General features: G+C 37.8%; 1 protein-coding gene across 4 annotated transcripts in view; it reads left to right on the plus strand.

Annotated features, from left to right (window-relative positions):
• Positions 1-23,550, plus strand: part of LOC122556039 (mucin-4-like) — a 113,295-nt gene that overhangs the window by 15,871 nt on the left and 73,874 nt on the right. For 3 of the 4 annotated variants that reach the window (XM_043702426.1, XM_043702427.1, XM_043702429.1), the window contains exons 5-9: positions 1,210-1,278; positions 13,234-13,428; positions 15,009-15,170; positions 18,041-18,295; positions 21,549-21,686. In XM_043702426.1, coding sequence (XP_043558361.1) covers positions 1,210-1,278; positions 13,234-13,428; positions 15,009-15,170; positions 18,041-18,295; positions 21,549-21,686 — 819 coding nt within the window. The remainder of the gene's footprint in view (positions 1-1,209; positions 1,279-13,233; positions 13,429-15,008; positions 15,171-18,040; positions 18,296-21,548; positions 21,687-23,550) is intronic. The other variant, XM_043702428.1, reaches the window with a different exon arrangement.

Here is a 23,550-nt window from a genome sequence, read left to right on the forward strand (position 1 = left end):
GTCAATTTGATTGGAGTGGAATAAAATGAATAAGAATGTAATCTTCAACACTTTTTGGGACTATTCTGGATCAGTAATCCTCAGGTGACCTCTCACTACTATATGAGGAAGACATAACTAACCAGTATTTGAATGGGTCCCTGGAGAGTTGAACTGGCTGTCCCTGTAGCACAGGAAGCAGCTGAGGGTCTTACCATCAACATGATAGACTTTTGAAACAGGTTTTAAACAGATTACTAAATCTCAGATAATGAGAGTCTGGTCAGCCGTCCTCAACATTATCCCTCTCCACTGAAGACCTCAGGATTGGATACAGAAGTCTATGAGACTAGCTATTTTCCAAATAATATAAATTTATTGAGCACTATACATACAACACACATTTGTTGGGAAGTCAATCACAAAATTAATAGTTCAAGAGATAGAAAGTATTATCTTGTTTCCAATAGTGAATCCAAATTCAATAAACGGTGAAGTATTACTTTGAAAAGCTTTCAACATTAAAACTAGCTCATCCCTTAACTCAGCAAAGGGTACATTGCAGATTTTAGCAGGACAGTTTTTTCCCTTAATTGGGATTCAACAAACTCTGATACAATGCAGCAGCTGTACAGTGTTGTGACAGACACAGGAATGAATCCAATGAATCTGAATATCTCTTGTATAATTCTAATGTATATACCATTAGAAGAGGTGAACCAAAAGGAATGTCATGACCACGTGCACTAAACAGCATCGTTCGAGATACAAAATCTCCTTTGAGGTAACCAGTGCTAAGATGCAAATAGTGGTGACTTAATTGTCAAACATATGCATCTTATAATTCAGACTCAGATTCCAGATTCATTTGTCAACTGACTTTTGGACAATATCCTTGGAAAGTAAAGTCAAATAAAGTAAACAGGGACAAATGTGTTGAATTCTAGAGGAGTGAAAAGAATATCTGCCCTTATCTACCAATGAAGTGTTTGATAGTATCTGGAACTTGACTCTATTTATTCCAAATATCAACATTATCTTTCCGTTACACACACACAAGATCAACTGACAATGTAGATTCCAGGTCAAGACTTCTTTATTACTTGTCCATTTGAAGTGATAACTTTTCTCCTACTACCACAAGATGCTGTCTGATCTTTTGAGTCTTGATGCTATTTTCTGTTTTCATTTCAAATTACGCTACTCATGATTATCAAAATTTTGTTACAGAAGACAATGCAAGGACCACATCATCAAATGCAGAAAATAGTCCATCAACAATTCTTCCACTACCAACAGGTATCTACAATTCCACTCTAGTAAATGTACTTCAAGATGTGGCTGTTAATACCAAAATGAAGGATATCATATTTTTAAACTGGCCTTGATAATTGCAAAAGCAAACATCAGTTTAACATCAGTTAAAAAACCAGACTACATCACAGAAACAAAATTAACAAAATGGTCAGTAATTCTTCAAATAAGTCATCAGGAGTAGTGGCAACTATCAGCAACTCTGTCAATTTGATTGATGAATTTCAATGTAATCCTCAACTCTTTTTGGGGTTATTCTGAATCAGACATAATCCTCAGGTGATCTGTCTCATGACAGTTTGAGGGAGACATAACTAACCAATGTTTGAATAGATCTAAAAAGCTGACCTGGCTCTCCCTGTGATACAGGAAGCAGCTGACAGTCGTACCATTTGCCTGACAGCCTTTTGAAAAAGTTTTAACCAGATTACTAAATCTAGAATATTGTAAGGGTCTGGCCAGCTGTCTTCATCATTGTGCCACTCCACTGAAGGTCCTCAAGCTTGGATACAGAAGATTGAGTTTAGTTATTTTCAAAAATATAGAACAATTATTTAGAATGATACATATAATTCTCTTTCAATGGGAAGTCAATCAAAACATTAATAATGACACAACATGAGGTTATAGTCCAACAGGTTTATTTGAAAGTACAGGCTTGCTGAGCACTGTTGCTTTATCAGGTAGCTACCTGATGAAGGAGCAGCACTCCAAAAGCTTGTACTTCCAAATAAACCTGTTGGACTATCACCTGGTGTTGTGAGATTTTTAACTTTGTCCACCCCAGTCCAACACTGACATCTCCACACCATAATATTAGTAGTTCAAAGGAAAGAAAGTGTAATCTTGTTTCCAATACAGAATCCAAGTTCACCACATGATGCCGAATTATACTGTAAATCTTTCAACAATTAAAGTAGCCTAACCCCTAGCTCAGAAAACTGTACGCTGCAGATTTTAGCAGAACAGTTTTTATCTGAATTGGGATTCAACTATCTCTGATACAATGTAGAAGCAGTACCATTATCATGACAGACAGGAGTGAATCCAATGAATCTGAATATTCATGTGCTCATCTCCTAAACAACATCTTCAAGATATTTAGCCTCCTTGTCATGACCTTTTGATTTTCATTTGATTTCCACCAGAAGTGGAGATGTTTGCTGACAATCTAATTCTTAAGTTCATCAAACAGTTTCAGATCAGATTCTACAGTCACATCAAACCATCACATATTTATATTCATTTCTACAATTAGAATAGCTATATCGATATCTCATAAATTCAATTATAATAAAACATCTATTTGATTCCATTTTTTTCCTGCTATCATCATTATTTTACTTTTCATGACAGTAAATTAACTGACAATCTCTTGACTTGGAATGATTATTTTGTTCTTCCCTGTTAAATGCTGTCTCATCTTCTGAGCCTTTATAGTTTCGGTTTTTCTTTCACATTACACTACCAACGGTTATACACATTTTGATATTGAAGACAGTACAGGAACAAAATCAAAGAATGATCAATCAACAATTCTTCTGCCATCAACAGGTATCTCAAATTCCATTCTTGTGATCACTGTTCAAATTATGGCTGTAAATTCTAAAATTAAGGTTACCATTTTTTTAAACCGTTCCTGATGCTTCCAAAGTTCACATGAATTCTCTTGAATTCAAATATTTTTTTCTTATTCTATTGTACCATTTTATAAACATACCTACAGAACTGTCATAAACAATGGCAACAACAGAATTGGAAACATAACTTAGTATTCTGGATTAGTGGTGCTGGAAGAGCACAGCAATTCAGGCAGCATCCGAGGACAGGCAAAATCGACGTTTCGGGCAAAAGCCCTTCATCAGGAATAAAGGCAGAGAGCCTGAAGCATGGAGAGATAAGCTAGAGGAGGGTGGGGGTGGGGAGAGAGTAGACCTGGGAGTTGCAGTGAGAGAGAGAGAGACTCCCTGAGCCTCCTCTAGCTTATCTCTCCATGCTTCAGGCTCTCTGCCTTTATTCCTGATGAAGGGCTTTTGCCCGAAACGTCGATTTTGCCTGTCCTCGGATGCTGCCTGAATTGCTGTGCTCTTCCAGCACCACTAATCCAGAATCTGGTTTCCAGCATCTGCAGTCATTGTTTTTACCAACATAACTTAGTAGCCTGCCGATTGATGTTCGGTTGGTGTTACACCTGTACCACTCCAACTTAAATCTCATGATAGACTTGGTCGAAACTGGGCCAATGAGATGAATTGCAGAGGTGAAAAAGAACAACCTTCCCTCCCCTTAATCATATCCTAACCCTAATCTTAACCCAATTGCAGCATTTGACAATATTGGTAATACTTGGCTCCAAAGAGCATTTAGCTAGGTTGAACTCAACAGCATTCAAGACTAAACTCTCCACTATCTGCACTTACAACAAAGACAATGAAATTATTTCACATTATTCATCTTAGTCCTTGAACATTGCTGTCATAGTTTTCAGGACAGAGTTTTTAGACGAACCATCATCAGTTGCATCATCAAGGACCATCCCTCAGTTGCAAGATCCAAACTCCGGAATGCTTACTGATAACTGTGCAGTCCTCAATATCCTTGGATCACACAACAGTTTCATATCAGTATTCTTACATTCACAAAACTTGACATATATATCTAAAATTTACATTATGGGTCCGAGCATTGGGAAGATCTTATGACTTAATTGAATCTAAACACATATTTGATGCTATTTACTACAATAATCGATATTCGTTTTTATAGGGTCAGAGTCACAGAGATGCACAGCACAGAAACGGACCCTTTGGTCCAACTCATCCATGCAGACCAGATATCCTAAATTAATCTAGACCCATTTGCCAGCACTTGGCTCATATCCCTCCAAACCCGTTCTATTCATATACCCATCCAGATGCCTTTTAAATGCTTGTAATTGTACTAGTCTCCATCACTTTCTCTGGCAGCTCATTCCATACATGCACCACCTTTTGCATGAAACATTTGTCCCTTAGGTCCCTTTTAAGTCTTTCCTCTCACTCTAAACCTATGCCCTCTATTTCTGGACTCCTCCACCCCAGGAAAAATAACTGCAAATAATGAATTTGAAGTTTGGTAAGGATTCTTTGATGAGTTAGATTAGTTTAATTGGGTTAGACACAGTTAATTAGTCTTGAATCAATGCCTTCAAACTATTTAGTTTAGATATTTCATATTCGACATATTCAGACCAGTCAATACCAGCACACTGAATTAATGAACAATATCAAATATTATTAAGTATTATCAAACATAATAATGCACAGTGTTACTGGTACACCTGTGAGAGTCTGCAATTCATCCTCAGTTGGTCACTTCAAGGTGGATTTTAAGAGGATGCCTTCCCTTTTGGTTAACTTTTCCAAATCTAGATTTATTTATATGTTACAAGGAGCCAAATATGTTATAAGGGGCCTTCTTGAGTTTATTAGCAACTAAACGTGAAGAATAGTAATAAAATGAAATATTCATACACAGATTAAAATGTGAAGTCAGTAAAGAGATAACATTTAAAAAGATACAAGAAATACTCTTGGGTTTCACGGTTGATATCGATGATTAATACCAGTAATGCTCACATTGGTAATGAAGCAGGTCATTTTGACATCCTTGGCCCTGCATATTATTTAACAGGCTTGTGTGCTTTTCCTTCTTTTTCAATGGTGTTTTTCACTGACTAAGTTTGTTGCCAACAATCATTTCAAGAGAGATTTACTTTTACCTACTGTGCAGAGGTGTCAAATAGCTGTTGTTAAGGATCAGACCAAACCCCTCAAAATATATTAGGAAAACAATCTAAACCCTAACATTTTCTTATTTTTAAGGTAACTGTAAGGTATTGCATTCCAGATGCAATTTAATTGGTCAAACTATTTGACCTTAAGCAAAACAAAATTTATTTTTACACTACAGCTAAAATAAAGACAAAATAAAAATAAAGAAAAGAATTGGCTTAACTATAAGTCGATAAAAATGCTTAACAGAATAATATATAAGCATCTAATTAGTTATTTCAATATAGTAACATCCCATGGACATATCTTTGGCAAGGGCAAATTCAGTAAAATAGTCAAATTCAACATTCAGATTGTTTCACATGCAATTCTAGCAGTAGGAAGTGAACCCCAGCTTTTAGGTGTAACAGAGAGGAATAAGAGCTTCCATATCGAGCTTCAAAACCCCAACAACTGCAGAAAGCTAAAACTAAAAATCCTGGTTCTGTGGGAGCTTGACACCACTCATTCAGGCTGCTTCTATTGTTCCAACTTCTTTTTTAAAAAAGCCTCACAAGCTGTTGACTTTATTGATTTTGAGCAGACCGCTTGGTACCTGTGTCTCAAACTCTCTTCATAAAAAAGGGACAAAATACACCACTTAAAGCCATAGTATCAGCGCACTGTTCATAAGCTGTGACCTTCACAGCATGCTAATTTACATGAGTACATCAGCACATTAACATACTGAGACAAAGGCTGCAGGTTTTTAAAATAATTTTGTTCTTGTGCATTCCTGAGGATGTAAAACACAAACATAGCTTTTCAACTTGTGTCCAAAATCTAGAATACAACCCATAGAAGATGACTTTCTTCCTGAGAAGGGTAATCAATTATGGAGTATCATCTATTCCACTTTTTCCCTGTTTGAGTTTTCTTTGACACTCTACAGATGGGATATTCCATGGGTTCACAGAGAGGGGTGGGGCATCCAACACTCAGGATTTACATTATGAGCCATTCTTTAATGGTATTTCGTTTTTAAAGGCATGTTGTGTTTAAAATTTCAATAAGTTCACAAATAATCCAGGTTTTTGATTCACTATATGACAAAATGAACTGACCAGCTAAAATATCCTCAACGATATATTTATCAGAAACATAAGACAGATTTTGAAGTAGATTGTTAGAACCCAGCTCACAGACAGAAAATCTTTCCATTCTGAAGAACAGAAATCTTTAGTGTTCAGCTTGACAGGACTCCAACCCACAGACAGGGATCCCTGACCTGAGAATTTCCATGAATTACTAGGCTAGTTTAGAGTGATCTAAATCCTGACCTGAGGCAAGAACACACTCCGCCTGAAGGATACACGTGTACTACAAGAAAACAAGCCTTTATTATCCATTGATAATTAATTACATATTCATCAATTACAACATGAATGAGGTATTTCCTGTTATCAATTATCTTTACCGACAGTTTGTTACTTATATCACTGGCATATCATGCTCTGACATTTTGTCAGTTGGCAGAATGTGACAGCAAAAGCTTTGCTTTGTCAAACGTAAATATGCTTGTAGAAAATCTTTAATAATGTGAATATCAGCAAACTAAATCTAGACGTCAAAACCGAGAAAGTCAACAACAAATAGCTTTATATGCTACCTCCTTCATAACAACCATACACGGTTTGATCACGTCACAAATCATCATCCCCAAAAAAACTCCAGTTTAAACTTTGACTGCGTGGATTTCTATCCTTATGCTACTTGTGTTGCTTGAGAATACACATTAACTTTTTCTAACGTTAGTAGCTATCTGGCTTTCCATTGATTACATCAATTAAGAGGGCCTTTGGCATCAGATAGTCGACACCAGTTCCATTGAATATATAAAATCTTACATTGTTCTAACCACTATTCTAATATTGGTGTTACTATAATAATATCAAAAACTGAGCATGGGCAAATGGTAATATCAAAAGCAGCCAAGCTGCCTTATCAAGCAAACACACAAGTATTTATAAAGCACGACTGTTTTCCACACATAAGATAAGCAAGAACAAGCCTAAATGTTTGATCTAGAAATACGGAGAACTAAAACGTATAAAATAAATAAAAAAGCTTAAACTAGCTCCATTGTCTACAATTGATCCCAGGTTTATAAACATCGGTATCTGAAGTATTGATTAATCTAATGACAAATTCTTTTGTGAAAATGGTATGACATCAATGCAATAATGGCACATTTTAATCAGATGGTCAAATGTGTAAAGTATTTTATTTAGATGACAATCAGTTTCAACTTCACACGAAAAGTGGCTAATCATAAGGATTAACATTAATCCTTTCCAAACTGATTATCCTTTCACAGCGCATTTTGAATTCATGCATTTCCATTCAAATCACAAATTAGATTTGCATTTTCATAAGTTCTAAGCAATCCACAAGATTTTAGCTTTCCTTAATTACTGTTTCATTTACCTTCCACAAATCCATCAGACTCAATATCAGAACAAAGCACACCAATAGCTTAAAAATGTTCAGACCACTTCAAGGTTCTCACCTATCAGTATGATAGTTTCAATTCAAATATAAATATTGCAAGTGCATCTTTTATATATTATGAAAAGTCAGCCAGAATTTTGCTTTATTTATTTTTCACTTAACACTAACATTTTCCATCAGTTTCAACTTCAGAACAAGGCATTTCAGTCAGATCATCTACAAATGTAACCAAGTTTTCAACCACTTTAGTTTCAAAAAATGAAACAAATATCTGAAGAAGGGCTTATGCCCGAAACGTCGATTTTCCTGCTCCTTGGATGCTGCCTGACCTGCTGCGCTTTTCTAGCAACACATTTTTCAGCTCAACACTATCAAATCAGTAACAGCTCATAAGACGGACCAAAGTATATTGACAGAAACACCTACAACTTCAAAATCAACTGTATTATCAAGTAAAATCATGAGTATTTATAAAACTAAACCATTTTCCCCATACCATTAGACAACTGAAAAAGTCCAATTATTGGACTTAGGAATTCAGAACATTGTGAATTATTTTTTGATGTTACTGTACTTAATATTATCAAGCAAAATAATAGGTAGCATAATGTTAAATTATCTTCCAAATGCCTTAAGATAATTTAGTGTGACAAATGTACCTGGTGCTATGATGTTGCGGCCATAACAGAGACGTGGGCTTCTCGGGGCAGGAATGGTTGCTGGATGTTCCAGGGTTTAGAACATTTAAAAGGAATAGGGAGAGTGGAAAAAGAGGAGAGGGTGTAGCACTGCTAATCAGAGAGGGTATCACAGCTACAGAAGTTACCATAGTCGAGGAGGGTCTGCCTACTGAGTCAGTATGGGTGGAAATTAGGAACAGTAAGGGAGCAGTCACCTCATTAGGGGTTTACTACAGGTCCCCCAATAGCAACAGGGAGATTGAAGAAAGCATAGGTCGGCAGATCTTGGAAAAGTGTGAATGTAGTAGGGTTGTTGTAATGGGTGACTTTAACTTTCCCAATGTTGATTGGAACCTACTTCGAGCAGATGGTTTGGAAGGAGCTGTTTTTGTAAGGTGTGTTCAGGAGGGTTTCCTAACTCAGTACGTTGACAGGCCAACGAGGGGAGAGACCATTTTGGATTTGGTGCTTGGCAATGAGCCGGGGCAGGTATCAGATCTTGCGGTGGGAGAGCATTTTGGTGGTAGTGACCACAACTGCCTCACATTCTACATATCTATGGAGAAGGAGAGAAGCAGGCACAATGGGGGATATTTAATTGGGGAAAAGGAAACTATGATGCTATCAGATGTGAGTTGGGAAGCATGGACTGGGAACAATTGTTCCATGGAAAGGGCACTATAGACATGTGGAGACTGTTTAAGGAACAGTTGTTGCGAGTGATGCATAAATGTGTTCCTCTGAGACAGGCAAGAAGGGTTAAGGTAAAGGAACCTTGGATGACGAGACCGGAGGAGCTTCTCATCAAAAGAAAGAAGGCAGCTTATGTAAGGTGGAGGAAGCAAGGGTCTTGCTCAGCTCTAGAGGATTACACGCAGGCAAGGAAGGAGTTCAAAAATGGTCTGAGGAGAGCCAGAAGGGGGCACGAAAAATGCTTGGCAGGAAGGATTAAGGGGAATCCAAAGGCATGTGAGGAATAAGAGAATGATCAAAAAAAGAGTAGGGCCGATCAGGGATAGCATAGGGAACTTGTGTATAGAGTCTGAAGAGATAGGGGAAGCCCTAAATGAGTTTTTTGCTGCTGTCTTTACTAAAGAAAAGGACCTTGTAGTGAATGAAACCATTGAGGAGCAGATAAGCATGCTGGAACGGATAGAGATTGAGGAAGCTGATGTGCTGAAAATTTTGACAAACATTAAGATTGACAAGTCTCCAGGGCCAGACCAGATTTGTCCTCGGCTGCTTTGTGAAGCGAGAAAAGTGATTGCTTCACCGCTTGCAAAGATCTTTGCATCCTCGCTACCTGAGGACCGGAGGGAAGCAAATGTAATTCCTCTCTTCAAGAAAGGAAATAGGGAAATCCCCGGCAATTACAGACCAGTCAGTCTCATATCTGTTGTTTGCAAGGTGTTAGAAAGGATTCTGAGGGATAGGATATATGACCATCTGGAAGAGCATGGCTTGATTAAAGGCAGTCAGCACGGCTTTGTGAGGGGCAGGTCATGCCTCACAAATCTTATTGAGTTCTTTGAGGATGTTACTAGACAAGTTGATGAGGGTCAAGCGGTGGATGTGGTGTATATGGACTTCAGCAAGGCATTTGATAAGGTCCCCCATGGTAGGCTCGTTCAGAAGGTCAGGAGGAATGGGATACAGGGAAATTTAGCTGTCTGGATACAGAATTGGCTGGTCGATAGAAGACAGCGAGTGGTAGTGGAAGGAAAATATTCTGCCTGGAAGTCAGTGGTGAGTGGTGTTCCACAGGGCTCTGTTCTTGGGCCTCTACTCTTTGTAATTTTTATTAATGACTTGGATGAGGAGATTAAAGGATGGGTTAGCAAGTTTGGTGATGACACAAAGGTTGGAGGTGTCGTTGACAGTATAGAGGACTGTTGTAGGCTGCAGCGTGACATTGACAGGATACAGAGATGGGCTGAGAGGTGGCAGATGGAGTTCAACCTGGATAAATGCGAAGTGATGCATTTTGGAAGGTCGAACTTGAAAGTTGAGTACAGGATTAAAGACAGGATCCTTGGCAGTGTGGATGAACAGTGGGATCTTGGTGTGCAGGTACATAGATCCCTTAAAATTGCCACCCAAGTGGACAGGGTTGTTAAGAAAGCTGGAAATTTGGTTTTCATTAACAGGAGGATTGAGTTTAAGAGCCGTGAGATCTTGTTGCAGCTGTATAAAACTTTGGTTAGATCGCACTTGGAATACTGTGTCCAGTTCTGGTCGCCCTATTGTAGGAAAGATGTGGATGCTTTGGAGAGGGTTCAGAGGAGGTTTACCAGGATACTGCCTGGAATGGAGGGTTTATCTTATGAAGAGAGGTTGACTGAGCTCAAACTTTTTTCATTGGAAAAAAGAAGGAAGAGAGGGGACCTAATTGAGGTGTACAAGATAATGAGAGGCATAGATAGAGTTGATAGCCAGAGACTTTTTCCCCAGGGCAGAAATTGTTAACACGAGGGGTCATAGTTTTAACCTGTTTGGCGGAAAGTATAGAGGGGATGTCAGAGGTGGGTTCTTTATGCAGAGATTGAGAGAGCATGGAATGCATTGCCAGCAGCAATTGTGGAAGCAAGGTCATTGGGGATATTTAAGAGACTGCTGGACATGCATATGGTCACAGAAATTTGAGGGTTCGTACATTAGGTTTACCTTACATGAGGATCAATGGTCGGCATAACATCGTGGGCTGAAGGGCCTGTTCTGTGCTGTACTGTTCTATGTTCTATCAGACTCAGAAACACACAATTGCTGCTTATGGTCTTCTGTTATTATTCTTTCTGTTCTTAATATTCTCACTAATGGAATACCACAAATATTTTCAGCTGCTTCATTGAAGAAGTTGTCCAGTCTGTTATAAATTCAGAAGTGGCAACGTTTGCACATGATTTCACAATATTCAATTCACTATTGCTTATTTAATGAAACAATTTGGTATCAATATTTCTACATCCTTAACTAAAGTTGTGTTGTCTCCTTGAAGTTTTCATCTGAATCCTGTAGAGAAGAATTGTCTTTGATAATGCCCTCCACTCAGCTGGCACGCATTAATCTCTTCCCTAGGCATACCTCCAGTCAACTCTGGCCTGGTGACTCGCTGTCTGCCTTAGCCATCAAACTGACATCAAAATAAAATAGATTATATAATCAATTATTTAATTACTGTTTCTGAGCTCTGCTGAGTGCAAAATTATTCTAGTCATTCCTACCACTCACCAATAACTACCGTTCATAAATGCAATCATCTGTGAAGCATTTTGCAACATTCTGAATTTATGCAAATGCATTGTAATATAAAATTATTGATTTGTTGTATTAAGCCTAGCTCAAGTTCAAGACTTGTTTCATAAATTTCTCAACATGTGAGTAGACCATCCCACTTTGAATTCTGTATTTTTTTGCCAGCACCAATAACATGTACAGTCGAAGCTCCTGTTCCATTTTATTATGACTTAAAAAAATAAAATCAGTGAATTTCCATTCATTAAAGGCACTTTAATTTTAATATTTGCAATGATTAAGTAACATTAGCTTTGAAATGTTTCACAAAGTTAACCGAATTAATGTATATGTGAGTAATTTAATGTAATTCAGACATTCAAAATGATGTTTCATGTTATTGGAGTAGCATTGAGAAAATTACAATCATGGCAAACCACAATATGTTCTTAGGGACATTACTTCCCTGAAGCACCTAAGTGGTATTAAAATTTTCAGTTGAAGGAAAACATTTTATTAGTGTGTTGGTTATAAGAACACAGTAAAGGTGCATGTAACTTGGCAGGAGTACATTCCAGTTTTAGATTAGATTAGATTACTTACAGTGTGGAAACAGGCTCTTCGGCCCAACAAGTCCACACCGCCCCGCCGAAGCTCAACCCATCCATACCCCTACATTTACCCCTTACCTGACACTACGGGCAATTTAGCATGGCCAATTCACCTGACCTGCACATCTTTGGACTGTGGGAGGAAACCGGAGCACCCAGAGGAAACCCACACAGACACGGGGAGAACGTACAAACTCCACACAGTCAGTCGCCTGAGGCGGGAATTGAACCCGGGTCTCTGGCGCTGTGAGGCAGCAGTGCTAACCACTGTGCCACCGTGCCGCCCACAAAGTTTTATTCTTCCCATTAATGAAAGTCATCTCAAAAATTATGCCCAAGTAATTTAAGTGCCAGACCTTGACAAATTCTCCACAATCCAAAGCAATAGCCAATTTCATTGTCTACAGTTGATCTACGAATTGATAAATACAAACAAATGGATCATTTAATCACATAATTCCAAATCCGTTTTGGAATTATTTTGTCATTCATGGAATGAAGGCTCGAGTGACAACATGTTCACCTTTTTAAAAGATATGTCATCTGTTTCAGTTGAATGGAATTTTTTTTCAGTGTGTTAGTTGTAACAATGTCTTGCTTCAGTCTGCTTGGTATGTAAATCTTTTCAACTAAATAATTCATCTTGATTGATCTGGATAATTTTTCTAAGTCCCAAATCAATTGTCAATTCTATTGTCTACTTTTGATCCATAGTCATACAAATACAACATGTATATGTATTAATATGGTAAGAAATTATTTTTGGAAATACTTATGCTAGTAATAGCTCAAGTTTTCAAAAGATACCTTATTAGTGACAAACTGCTTGGCCAAAATGTTCCTAGCTTTTTGGGAACTGGTTGGGTATCAAAGACCATTGAGGGTTGATTTTCATCTCACCTTCCACTATGGTGTTGGAGGGGGGGATTTCAGCCATCATCGAAAAAGTAAACCACAATTTCTGTTTTACATGGAAAGTGCATTTGCAAAAATGATCTTGAATTAATATTTGTTCTGAATACAACCATACTCCAAAAACAGGTATTACAATTTTGATCTTGCATGTCACTTTGTTATCTTTCATCTGTTGCAAGCAATCAGCAAGAAATTTGCTTTAACTAATCAAAACTTCTCTTCACATCATATTCTTTACAGTTACATCATCTTCAACATCAAAGCAAAATACATCAACAGAATCATCTCCAACTTCAACAATTTTGTCCTCAAAAACTAAAGGAATGATCAACAAAATGAATACAGCACTAACTCAAAAGTCAGATCAAAGTGCATTGTCAGAACCATCCACAACTCTGTCTCCTTCAACGAGCCCAACATTGGGTAAAATAACAGGTATGCATATCATAAAAGTAACTTACAAACACCATAATGAAACAAGTACAATTGTTAGATCTCTGAACAATTGGCAATTATGGGAATCATTATTATCATTACTGAAGACAGCAAATGTAACTTATTTCCAGTTTGAATTCAGATTCAAGTGGATTTTGATGACTTAGGTATTGAAATTTCTGATAACTACCATTAGTTCAATAAAAATTCAGGATATTCTAGAATTGTCTTCACTTTATGAAGATTATCAGCACAAATTGATTTTATGAATCATTTATAAACATCCCTTTGCTAATTGACTCATGTAAAAGTTTCATTTTAAAAAAAAGACATGCAATTGAAACTTTTAGTCTTGCATTAAAAGGACAGATGCATGAATGCCAAATTTCAAAGACAACAAAAAAACATGCAGCTTGAGGAAATGGTGCTGATTGCTTGGTAAATCTATTCTGATTGGTTGAGGCATTGTCATGTACAAAACATCGGGGAAAATATTATCCTGTAGGTTTTGTTCCAATCAAAAGGGCATGATATCAGAATGTGTTCTTTTTTCCTGCAGAGGATGTATTATTATGTCTCGTGTCTAGCAACATAATAAAGCAACAATGTGAGCCTGGCTTATCATCTAATATTAGTGGTTAGTGTAATTCTTAGCATACTAGCAAGTGTCAGCAAGCATTAACCCATCATAAACCAGGTCTAACCTCTGACAGTGTGTTCTTAATTTTAAAGCTGGCTGGTAGAGTAGGGTCAGTACACTGCCTGTTACAAGCAACTGAAGGATCTGCTCATTCTTGGGACATGTCCCATATATTTGGCAGCATAACATCTCGATAACATATCACCCATTTGTGTGGAGGATAGAATTTCTTATTGGCTTTCTGGCAGCATCTGGTTAGTGGAAGATAATGCCTTCCAGAGTAATTTGAAGTCGACTAAGCATTTCTCAGGTGTGAAAGTGAAACCTCAGTCCTATCATGAGCATGCATTATATACAGTAAATAATGGTCTAATTGGTGTAATCATTATTGCACAGGATAGCTTTATGTACTCCATTTCGCCGCATGCTTGGGCAGTGACTGGGCTGGAGCTCCATTTATAATGTTGTTGACAAGTCCAATGTGCAGAGAATGGAAATGTATAAATCCCAATGTGTACATCGAGAAACTAATGTAGACTTGTGGCAGACAGTATTAGATTAATAGATTTCTCACTAGCGTATTGAGGAAAAAAAAACCTCTTCAGAGTGCTCCATTTCGAAGCTGAATTTGAGTTTAGAGGGAATACTTACCTGCAGCTTCTGGTCCAAAAATAAGTTCTGTTTTGGCCATTCCATGTCCTGTAAAGCGCACCAAGCAACAGTAATTAGCTTGTAGCTCTGATAGTACTATTCTAGGATTCATTCATCTGATCACCAGGGCCTTAACTCACCCTTGAGTGGTGCCTCAAAGTGGACTAAACTTGATATCAGAAAACCAGAAGCATGTAAAATGATAGTGAACCCAATCATTGCATTGCAATATCCCACATATCTGTTTTTGCAATAATTGAGCTCACTGACGGACTATTTTCTTGTACAGATGTGCAAAACATAACTAATTCCAAGACAAACGCATCTTTCACAACAAGACCTCAGATGTTGAACACAATATCATCAACCATGATCCAGACCAGCGGCGGAATAAATACCAGCCAAACAACAGAAGTTACCACAACTTTATGTCCTATATTCACTTTACAAGGTATTTTATCACACAGAACTTTGTAATCATATTATTTCAAGGATTAGTTAATCAAGCTTCTCTGATAATTCTGTTCTTCAGACGTGGACGAACTTGGCAAGGCCACATCTATTAATAGATCCCTTATTCCTGAAGAACATGGAAGCTACAGGTCTCTTGGTGATAACATTTCCACAAATCTATTAAATATGATAGTCTGATTTCTTGTTTCAAAAATGATGCAAGAACTTCCATGTAAAATCCTGAAATGATGTTTAACTTCACAGGAAAATTACAAAGCGGTCTGAGCGACTTGGACTATGGTGTGATTTGTGGTAGAAGACCTATCTCACTGTGTACCAGTGTTATCAAAGAGCATGCTTTGTCTTTTGGGATACTTGAATGTTGCAGAGTATTCCATTACATTCCTGATCTGTCCCTTATAGATGGTGGACTGTCTTTGGAAAGACATAGGTGAATTACTTCTCACAGAATTCTTAATCTTTGGTCTGCTCCATCTAAAAGTAGAATTTTTATGACTGATCCAATTCTGTTTCTGGTCAATGGTAAATCCCAGCATGGTAATAGTGGATGATTCAATGATGGCAACACCATTGAATGTCAAAGGTCGATAATTAAATTCTGGCTTGTTGGAGATGGTCTTTGCCTGATAATTGTGCAGCACAAATGTTATTTGCCATTTATCAGTCCAAGTATGGTTGTTCTGGATGTTGCCCAGATCTTGCTGCATTTGGGCATAGATCGCTTTAGTCACGAATGGTACTGGACATTGTGCAATCATCAGTGAACATCCCTCCTTATGATGGAGGGAAGTTAATTGATGAAGGTGGTTTGGCCAATGGTACCATCCTGAGGAAAACCAACAGTGGTATCTTTGACTGAGGCGATTAACGTCGAACAACCTTAACTGGTTCCCTTTCTGCTAGCAATGATTTCAGCCAGTGAAAGCATTATTTTTCCAGATTCCTATTGACTTCACTTTTGCTGGATGACACACAGAGTCAAATACAGCCTCGAAGTCAATGGCATTCACTCTCGCCTCACCTTTGAATTTGAGACCTTTTGCCCATGTCTGGACCAAGGCAATAATGAGGACAGGAGCTGAGTAGTCTGAGCTGGCCATCTTTTGCAAATAGCACATTGAGAGCTTGTCCATTAATTTTCTCATAAAAAAGAATGTAACAGTTGTAGATTGTTAGAATGAAAAAATTTCTATAAGAAACGCCGAAAGCAATGCTCTAGGTATGCAATGATTGGATTCTATCAACTCATAGTGTCATAGAGTGTAAGTGTCATACAGCATGGAAACAGACCCTTCAGTCCAGCTCATCCACGTTGACCTGACATCCAATTTGATCTCGTCCCATTTGCCAGCATTTGGTCCATATCCTTTAAACTTTTCCTATTCATATGCCCATCCATGCCTTTTAAATGTTGTAATTGTACCCGCCCCAACCAGCTCATTCCATATACGCAATTCCATTCCACACTCTGCATGAAAAATTACCCCTCCAGTCCTTTTTAAATCTTTCCCCTCTCACCTTACTCCTGTACCTCTAGTTTTGTACTCCCCCACATGAGGAAAAAGACCTTGGCTATTCACCTTATCCACGCTCCTCTATAAGGTCACCCCTTAGCCTCCAACAGTCCAGGGAAAAATGCTGCAGCCTGTTCAGCCTCTCCCTATAACTCAAATCCTCCATTCCCATATCCTTGTACATCTTTTCTGCACTGTCTCACATTTAACAAAATCCTTTCTATAGAAGGGCAAACAGCATTGTCTGCAGTATTCTAAAAGTGCCCTCACCAATGTCCTGCACAACCACAGCATGATGTTCCAACTCCTATCCTCAGTGTTCTGACCAAAGAAGGCAAGTGTGCCAAATGTCTTCTTCACCACCCTGTTTACATGCAACTCCGCTTTCAAGGAACTATGCACCTTTGTCCCAAGGTCTTTTTGTCCCAACTACTCTACCATTAACTGTATAAATCCTGCCCTAGTTTGCCTTTCCAAAATGTAACATCTCATACTTATCTAAATTAAACTTCACCTGCCACTCCTCAGCCCATTGGCCCATCTGATCAAGATCCTGTTGTTTTCTAAGATCATCCACATTACTATCCACTACATCACGTATTTTGGTGTCATCTGCAAACCTACAAACCATACTTCCTATATTAATCTCTAAACGACTTGACAAAATGACAAAAAACAGTGGACACAGCATCAATCCTTGTGGCACACCGCTGGTCACAGGCTTCCAGTCTGAAAAGCAACCCTCTACTACCACCCTCTTTCCTCTACCTTCAAGTCAATTTTATATCCAATTGGTTAGTTCCCTTTGGATCCCATGTGATCTAATCTTACTAACCAGTTTACCTTGTCGTACACTTTGCTGAACTCCAAACTGACAGAGTCTACTATTTGCCTTCATCAGTTTTCTTTGTCACCTCTTCAAAAAACTCAATCAAGTTAGTGAAACAATTTCCCACTCACAACTTAAATTAAAGCAATCTTAAATTTAGCATCACAATAATTCTGAGAGGGAACAACAAGTGTGTGGGTCATTATTGATGGTGATGAATGTAAATGAAAGAAGGTCCAGTTAAAAGTTATTGGTAACTCTCATCCTTGAGAAGAAAGCAACTTAATAATTAGACTAGGTAGAAATTTAACAGGGAAGCCTGGTACTTTTATTTGTTCTTTTACATAAATTTTATACTTCTGAAGTAGAAGTAAAGTTAGATGTGCCACATGGAAAATACAAATATTAAACACTCAAACCTTCAAAACACATCATTGTTAATTATAGGATGTTTCTTTGATTTTATAGCATAATCTTTGTTGCTTAACTTATATTTTGCTTCAGACCTTGGAGTCATCTCAGCAGAAAACATCAAAAACACAAGTTTTACCTTGAACTGGTCAGACAATACCTTTGAAATATGTGGAGTCTACAACATTGAGAAATCAGTTGGAATTGGATATTTGCTCTGTACTTTCAACTTTCACAACAACACATGTAGCTTGTTTGATCTAAGCCCAGGTCAAACCTACACAGTCAATGTTCACTTCATCAGCAAAACCAGTGCAACTCTGACAAGATCGTTGAACGTTACTACAGGTAAAATTGTCAAAAATTGAAGTCACACAAGTCTATTACTTTCTGACCGAAGGTTTTGGAGCTCCTTTTGCCATATATTGTGGCAAAGGGGCTATGACATCAAGAAATAATATGACCTCAATACGCCAAGGGAAAAATTCAAGAACAAATCAGTGAGTTATTGTGAAAACCAAAGGTGTATATGTATGTGAAAATAGTTTCTGGAATGATGTTAAATCTAATGAACGAAACAAGAAGTCATACTACCTTGGTACTGGTAATCTGAAACAATAATAATAAACAGAGGATTCCACTGTATATATTTCATTGATCAATTAACTATTTTAGCTTTCATTTTATCTTAAGGTAGCTTTCCATAACCATGATATGAATCTATTTTAGATAAGTACCCACATGACATCGTCAATGAAGAAAACCAATAATTGTAGGTTTTGGAAATTCAGTTTCCACATAGCTTTTAAGAATCACTTTCCATGCTTATAATTTAGGACATACTATCTAAGAAACTAAAATGCAATTTTGTGAAAAGTTAATGCAGTGTTGACTGCAAATCCAGAGTTTTGAGAGATTGTGTTGAAGCTTGAGTTTGTTGATGAAATAATTATATATTTGGGCGTCAAGTATAAAATTTTAAGTACCATGCTGTTAGCCTATAATGTGTGTGAACCAGTTGTTTCATCTGGTTCCACTGGTGGTAACCAGAATCCCATTCTATCAACTGAAATCCAAATCAAATGTGTAGCAAAGGTGAGTCATATTGATTCTGCATTAGACATAGCATCATAAAAATGTACAGCATGAAAACTAATCCTTCAGTCCAATTTGTCCATGCTGACCAGATATCCTAAAATAATCTAGTCCCATTTGCCAGCACTTTGCCCATATCCCTCTAAACCCTTCCTATTTATATATCCATCCAGATGCCCTTTAAATATTGTAAGTGTACTAGCTTCCACCACTTCCTTGGACAGCTCATTCCATACAAGCACCACCCTTTGTGTGGAAAAGTTGCCTCTTGAATCCCTTTTCAACTTTCCACTCTCAACTTAAACTTATGGCATTTGTTCTGAACTCCCCCATAACAGGGAAAATACTTTGTTTATTTACCCTATACATACCCCTCATGATTTTATAAAGTTCTGTAAGGTCACCACTCAGACTCTGACGCCAGCCTATTCAACCTCTCCCTATAGCTCAAGCCCTCCAATTCTTGGCAACATTCTTGTAAATCTTTTCTGAACCCTTTCAAGTTGCAAAACATTCTTCCAGAATTGCACAAAATAATTCAAATATCCTATATCCTGTACAGCCTCAACATGACCTCCCAACTCCTATACACAATGCTTTGACCAATAAAGGAAAGCATACCAAACGCCTTCTTCATTTATTGTGGTTCCATAACCCATTGTTAAAATTTCATCAACATTGAATGAATTGACATTTAATCTTTTAAGTAGTCATATTTTGATTTATTTCAGAAATTGAATTTACTAACTATTTTCATTAATTAATTTAAATAATAATATGATATTTCAGAATGTCAAATGAAAATTAGTAATATTTGCTAGTGGTGAAAGGTCAGTGCTCATATTCATAAGGAACTTAAGAGTGGGAGACATGTAATTCAAACAATATCCTAAACTGCACATTCTAATGTTGCAAATAATTAGGCTCTGTTGAACTCTCTTACAATAGGTCATGAGTCATTCTGTAGTGTTGTGGACAAGTGCTGATAGCTACAGGCTGTAAAAAAATGTACATTCAAAAAGTGCCTTAATGCTTTGCTAATCTATCACTTTATGAGCAATATATACTGCAAGAACAACTAAAACATCATAAAGATGTGCGAGCAGTTGCCTCTGATTTAAAATGCCATAGTTGGCTTTTCTTTACAAAATACAATACAGTAAGACAATTTGTCTCTTCAATGGCTCCAGACAATACTTCTATTTGTGGTTTGTAGCTTCATTCCTCTGCGCTGTTGTTCAAAGTCTTTGCAAATAACTCTCTAACATTATTCCTCACTTAATCATTTGAACATGGGCTCTTTGGCTTATTCCTGCAGTTAACTTAAATCCGTGTCCATACATGAGCTTAGATATTAACTGAGGAAAACTGGCACATTATCACATGAAACAGAGTAAAATCAAATGTCTGGAATTACTTACTGCATATTTGTATTTACATTTCAGCACTTGGTTTATTTAGCCAATTTAACATTGTTAATGTTGTCCTTCAGCTTGTGTGTATTCATCAAATTTAACATTTTGAATATCTCAAATCCCCTAACATTGGCCATGTAACATCAGCTACATCGGCCTAACTGCTGTAATAACCTCCACAAGTCTCTTCATCCCTCTATCTTTCTCCTTCTTTAAGTTGCTCCTCAAAACATAATCTTTCATAAAGCTCTGACACATTCTGTGAGAGAAAGCAGAGTTAATGTTTCAGGTCCAGTGATCCTTCTTCACAACACTGTGTTCTGAGGAAGTGTCACTGGACCGAAAACGTTAACTCAGCTTTCTCTCCACAGATGTGCCAGAACTGCTGAGTTTTTCCAACAATCCTCAAATTCTACAACAGCATGTTGTCTTCAGGACTCAGTGAGTCAGAAACATTTATCAGGTTAGTGGTTCAAAAGAAAGACAGCTTCTTTAGGCTCTCCCTCTCCATGTGCCACATTTAGTGTAATTCCACATAATGCTATGGTTCATACATTACAAGTGGTAGAGATGGGAATAGACAGAGGGAAATGGGATTGGCATCTGATTTTTACCTGCTGACATTTACAAGCAGTAGGCAGCATAGGTGTGGTAATGCTAGCAAGAAGGAAATTCGGAGCATCCAGAAAGTGGTCAGAAAGTGGGGCGGCACGGTGGCTCAGTGGTTAGCACTGCTGCCTCACAGCACCAGGATCCCAGGTTCGATTCCAGGTGACTGTCTGTGTGGAACTTGCACATTCTTCCCGTGTCTGTGTGGGTTTCCTCCAGGATCTCTGGTTTCCTCCCACAGTCCAAAGATGTGCAGGCCAGGTGAATTGGCCATGCTAAATTGTCCAGAGTGTTAAGTGCATTAGTCAGAGGGAAATGTGTCTGGGTGGGTTGCTCTTCCGAGGGTCGGTGCAGACTGGTTGGGCCAAAGGGCCTGTTTACACAATGATTCATGCTTTCAAGAGTGAAGAACAACTAAAGAAAATTGACGGCAGTAAAAACTGAGTTACTAATGTATTTAAAAATTGTGATATTACACTTAGATTCAGATGAATGTAGCAATGGAGAAAGTCGATGTGAACAGATCTGCATTGAGCGTTATAAGTTTGAAGATAGTCGAGGTTATGAATGCAATTGCCAGAGAGGATTCGTATTAAGTTCGGACAGAGAAACTTGCACAGGTAAGTGAAAGGCTACAGCAAGTAATATCCGATTTCTCTTTATTAGTGGTTCAATATGGTAGACAAATGAAAGTTTGCATACTTTATTGGTACCTGACATTCAATTGATTACTAGTATGTCATGGATGACAATTCCACATTTAGTCAACGTAATATGCAACCAAGTCAATCAACAAACTGAGAATCAATTTTCATTTACTAAAGCCCTAATACTATCCAAATCTGTCTGTTGGGGCAAAGTCCAGTGCTAATCTGAATGGCCAATTAAAACATGGCTAAATTCACTTGGGCCTTTATTGACATGTTAATGAAATGAGGCCCTCGCAAAGAAATCTGGGCCCAAATGATTAAATATATTTGATATTCCTAATAATCTATCAAGGGATTACTTCAGATAAATCAAAATTGGCCTCAAATCTAACCAGGCTGTACAGAGTCAGAGGAGATAGAAAGTATTCAGAGGTCATTAATTAGTCAGATATCATGTCTATGGAAGGGGTGCCTGTCCAGTGAACTTCTTAATTTCACATGAAATTGACCTTCTTGAATATTCGTGCAGCTCAGAAGTAAACATTTAACATCTATTACACATTTAACATACGTTATCATTGAGGAAATATTTTGAGGGGACAATACATGGGAAGCAACACTTTGCAAGAACAGTGAATGATAGGTCCAGATAAGTTTCTGGTCAAGTGGATGCAGCAGATTAACAAAAAGGTTAAGATGAGGTACTTAAAAGGTTTGGCGTAGTGAAATGGATGAGATGTAATCCAGCTTGCTAAGGAAAGAAAGGGTGGAAATAATAGAGGTTTTGATCAAGATATTCCATTTGGTGTCCAGGTATAGGAGTGGTATTAAAGACTGGAAGATTGCAAATTATAATTCTATTCAAGAGAAAAGGGAGAGGAATAAATTTAGCAGTTACAAGGTAATCAGCCTATTATTTACATTTGAGGAACCTTTACAGACATTAATCTGATTAAAATTAATCAACACCTGAAAAATGTTAATAAATGAAAATCAATGTGGAATTGACAAAAGACAAATGACTAACTTGATTGAGTCATAGACTCAGAGTCATACAGCATGGAAACAGACCCTTCAGTTCAACTTGTCCATTCCCACCAAGTTTCCCAAACTCATCCCACTTGCCTGCGTTTGGCCCATATCCCTTTAAACCTTTCCTATCCATTTACTTATCTAAATGACTTTTAAATATTGTAACTGTACCTGCCTCCACCACTTCCTCTGAAAGTTTATTTCCACATATGAATCACCCTCTGTATGAAAATGTTGCCCCTCAGGTCCTTTTTAAATGTTTCTCCTCTCACCTTAAAAATTTGCCCTCTCGTTTTGAACTCCCAACCTGAGTGAAAATACCTTTGCTATTCACCTTATCTCTGCCCTTCATGATTTTATAAACCTCTTTCAGGTCACTCCTCAACCTACAATGCACCAGCGAAAAAGTCCTAGCCTATCCAGCCTTTCCTTATAGATCAAACACCCATGCTCCAGTCCCAGGAACATCCTTGGAAATCTTTTCTGAATCCTCTCCAATTTAATAGTATCCTTCCTATAGCAAAGTGACCAAAACTATACATAGTACTCAAAAAGTGGCCTCACCAACATCCTGTCCAACCACAACGTGACATCTCAACTCTTATAGTCAACGGGAAAAAAGTGAGGACTGCAGATGTGGAGATCAAAGTCAAAAAATGTGGCACTGGAAAAGCACAACAGGTCAGACAGCATCCAAGGAAAAGGAGAGTTGATGTTTCGAGCATGAGCTCTTCATCATTCCTGATGAAGAGCTTGTGCTCGAAACTTCGACTCTCCTGCTCCTTGGATGTTGCCTGACCTG

The sequence above is a fragment of the Chiloscyllium plagiosum genome, chromosome 13, assembly GCF_004010195.1.
Source record: "Chiloscyllium plagiosum isolate BGI_BamShark_2017 chromosome 13, ASM401019v2, whole genome shotgun sequence".
Lineage (NCBI taxonomy): Eukaryota > Metazoa > Chordata > Chondrichthyes > Orectolobiformes > Hemiscylliidae > Chiloscyllium > Chiloscyllium plagiosum.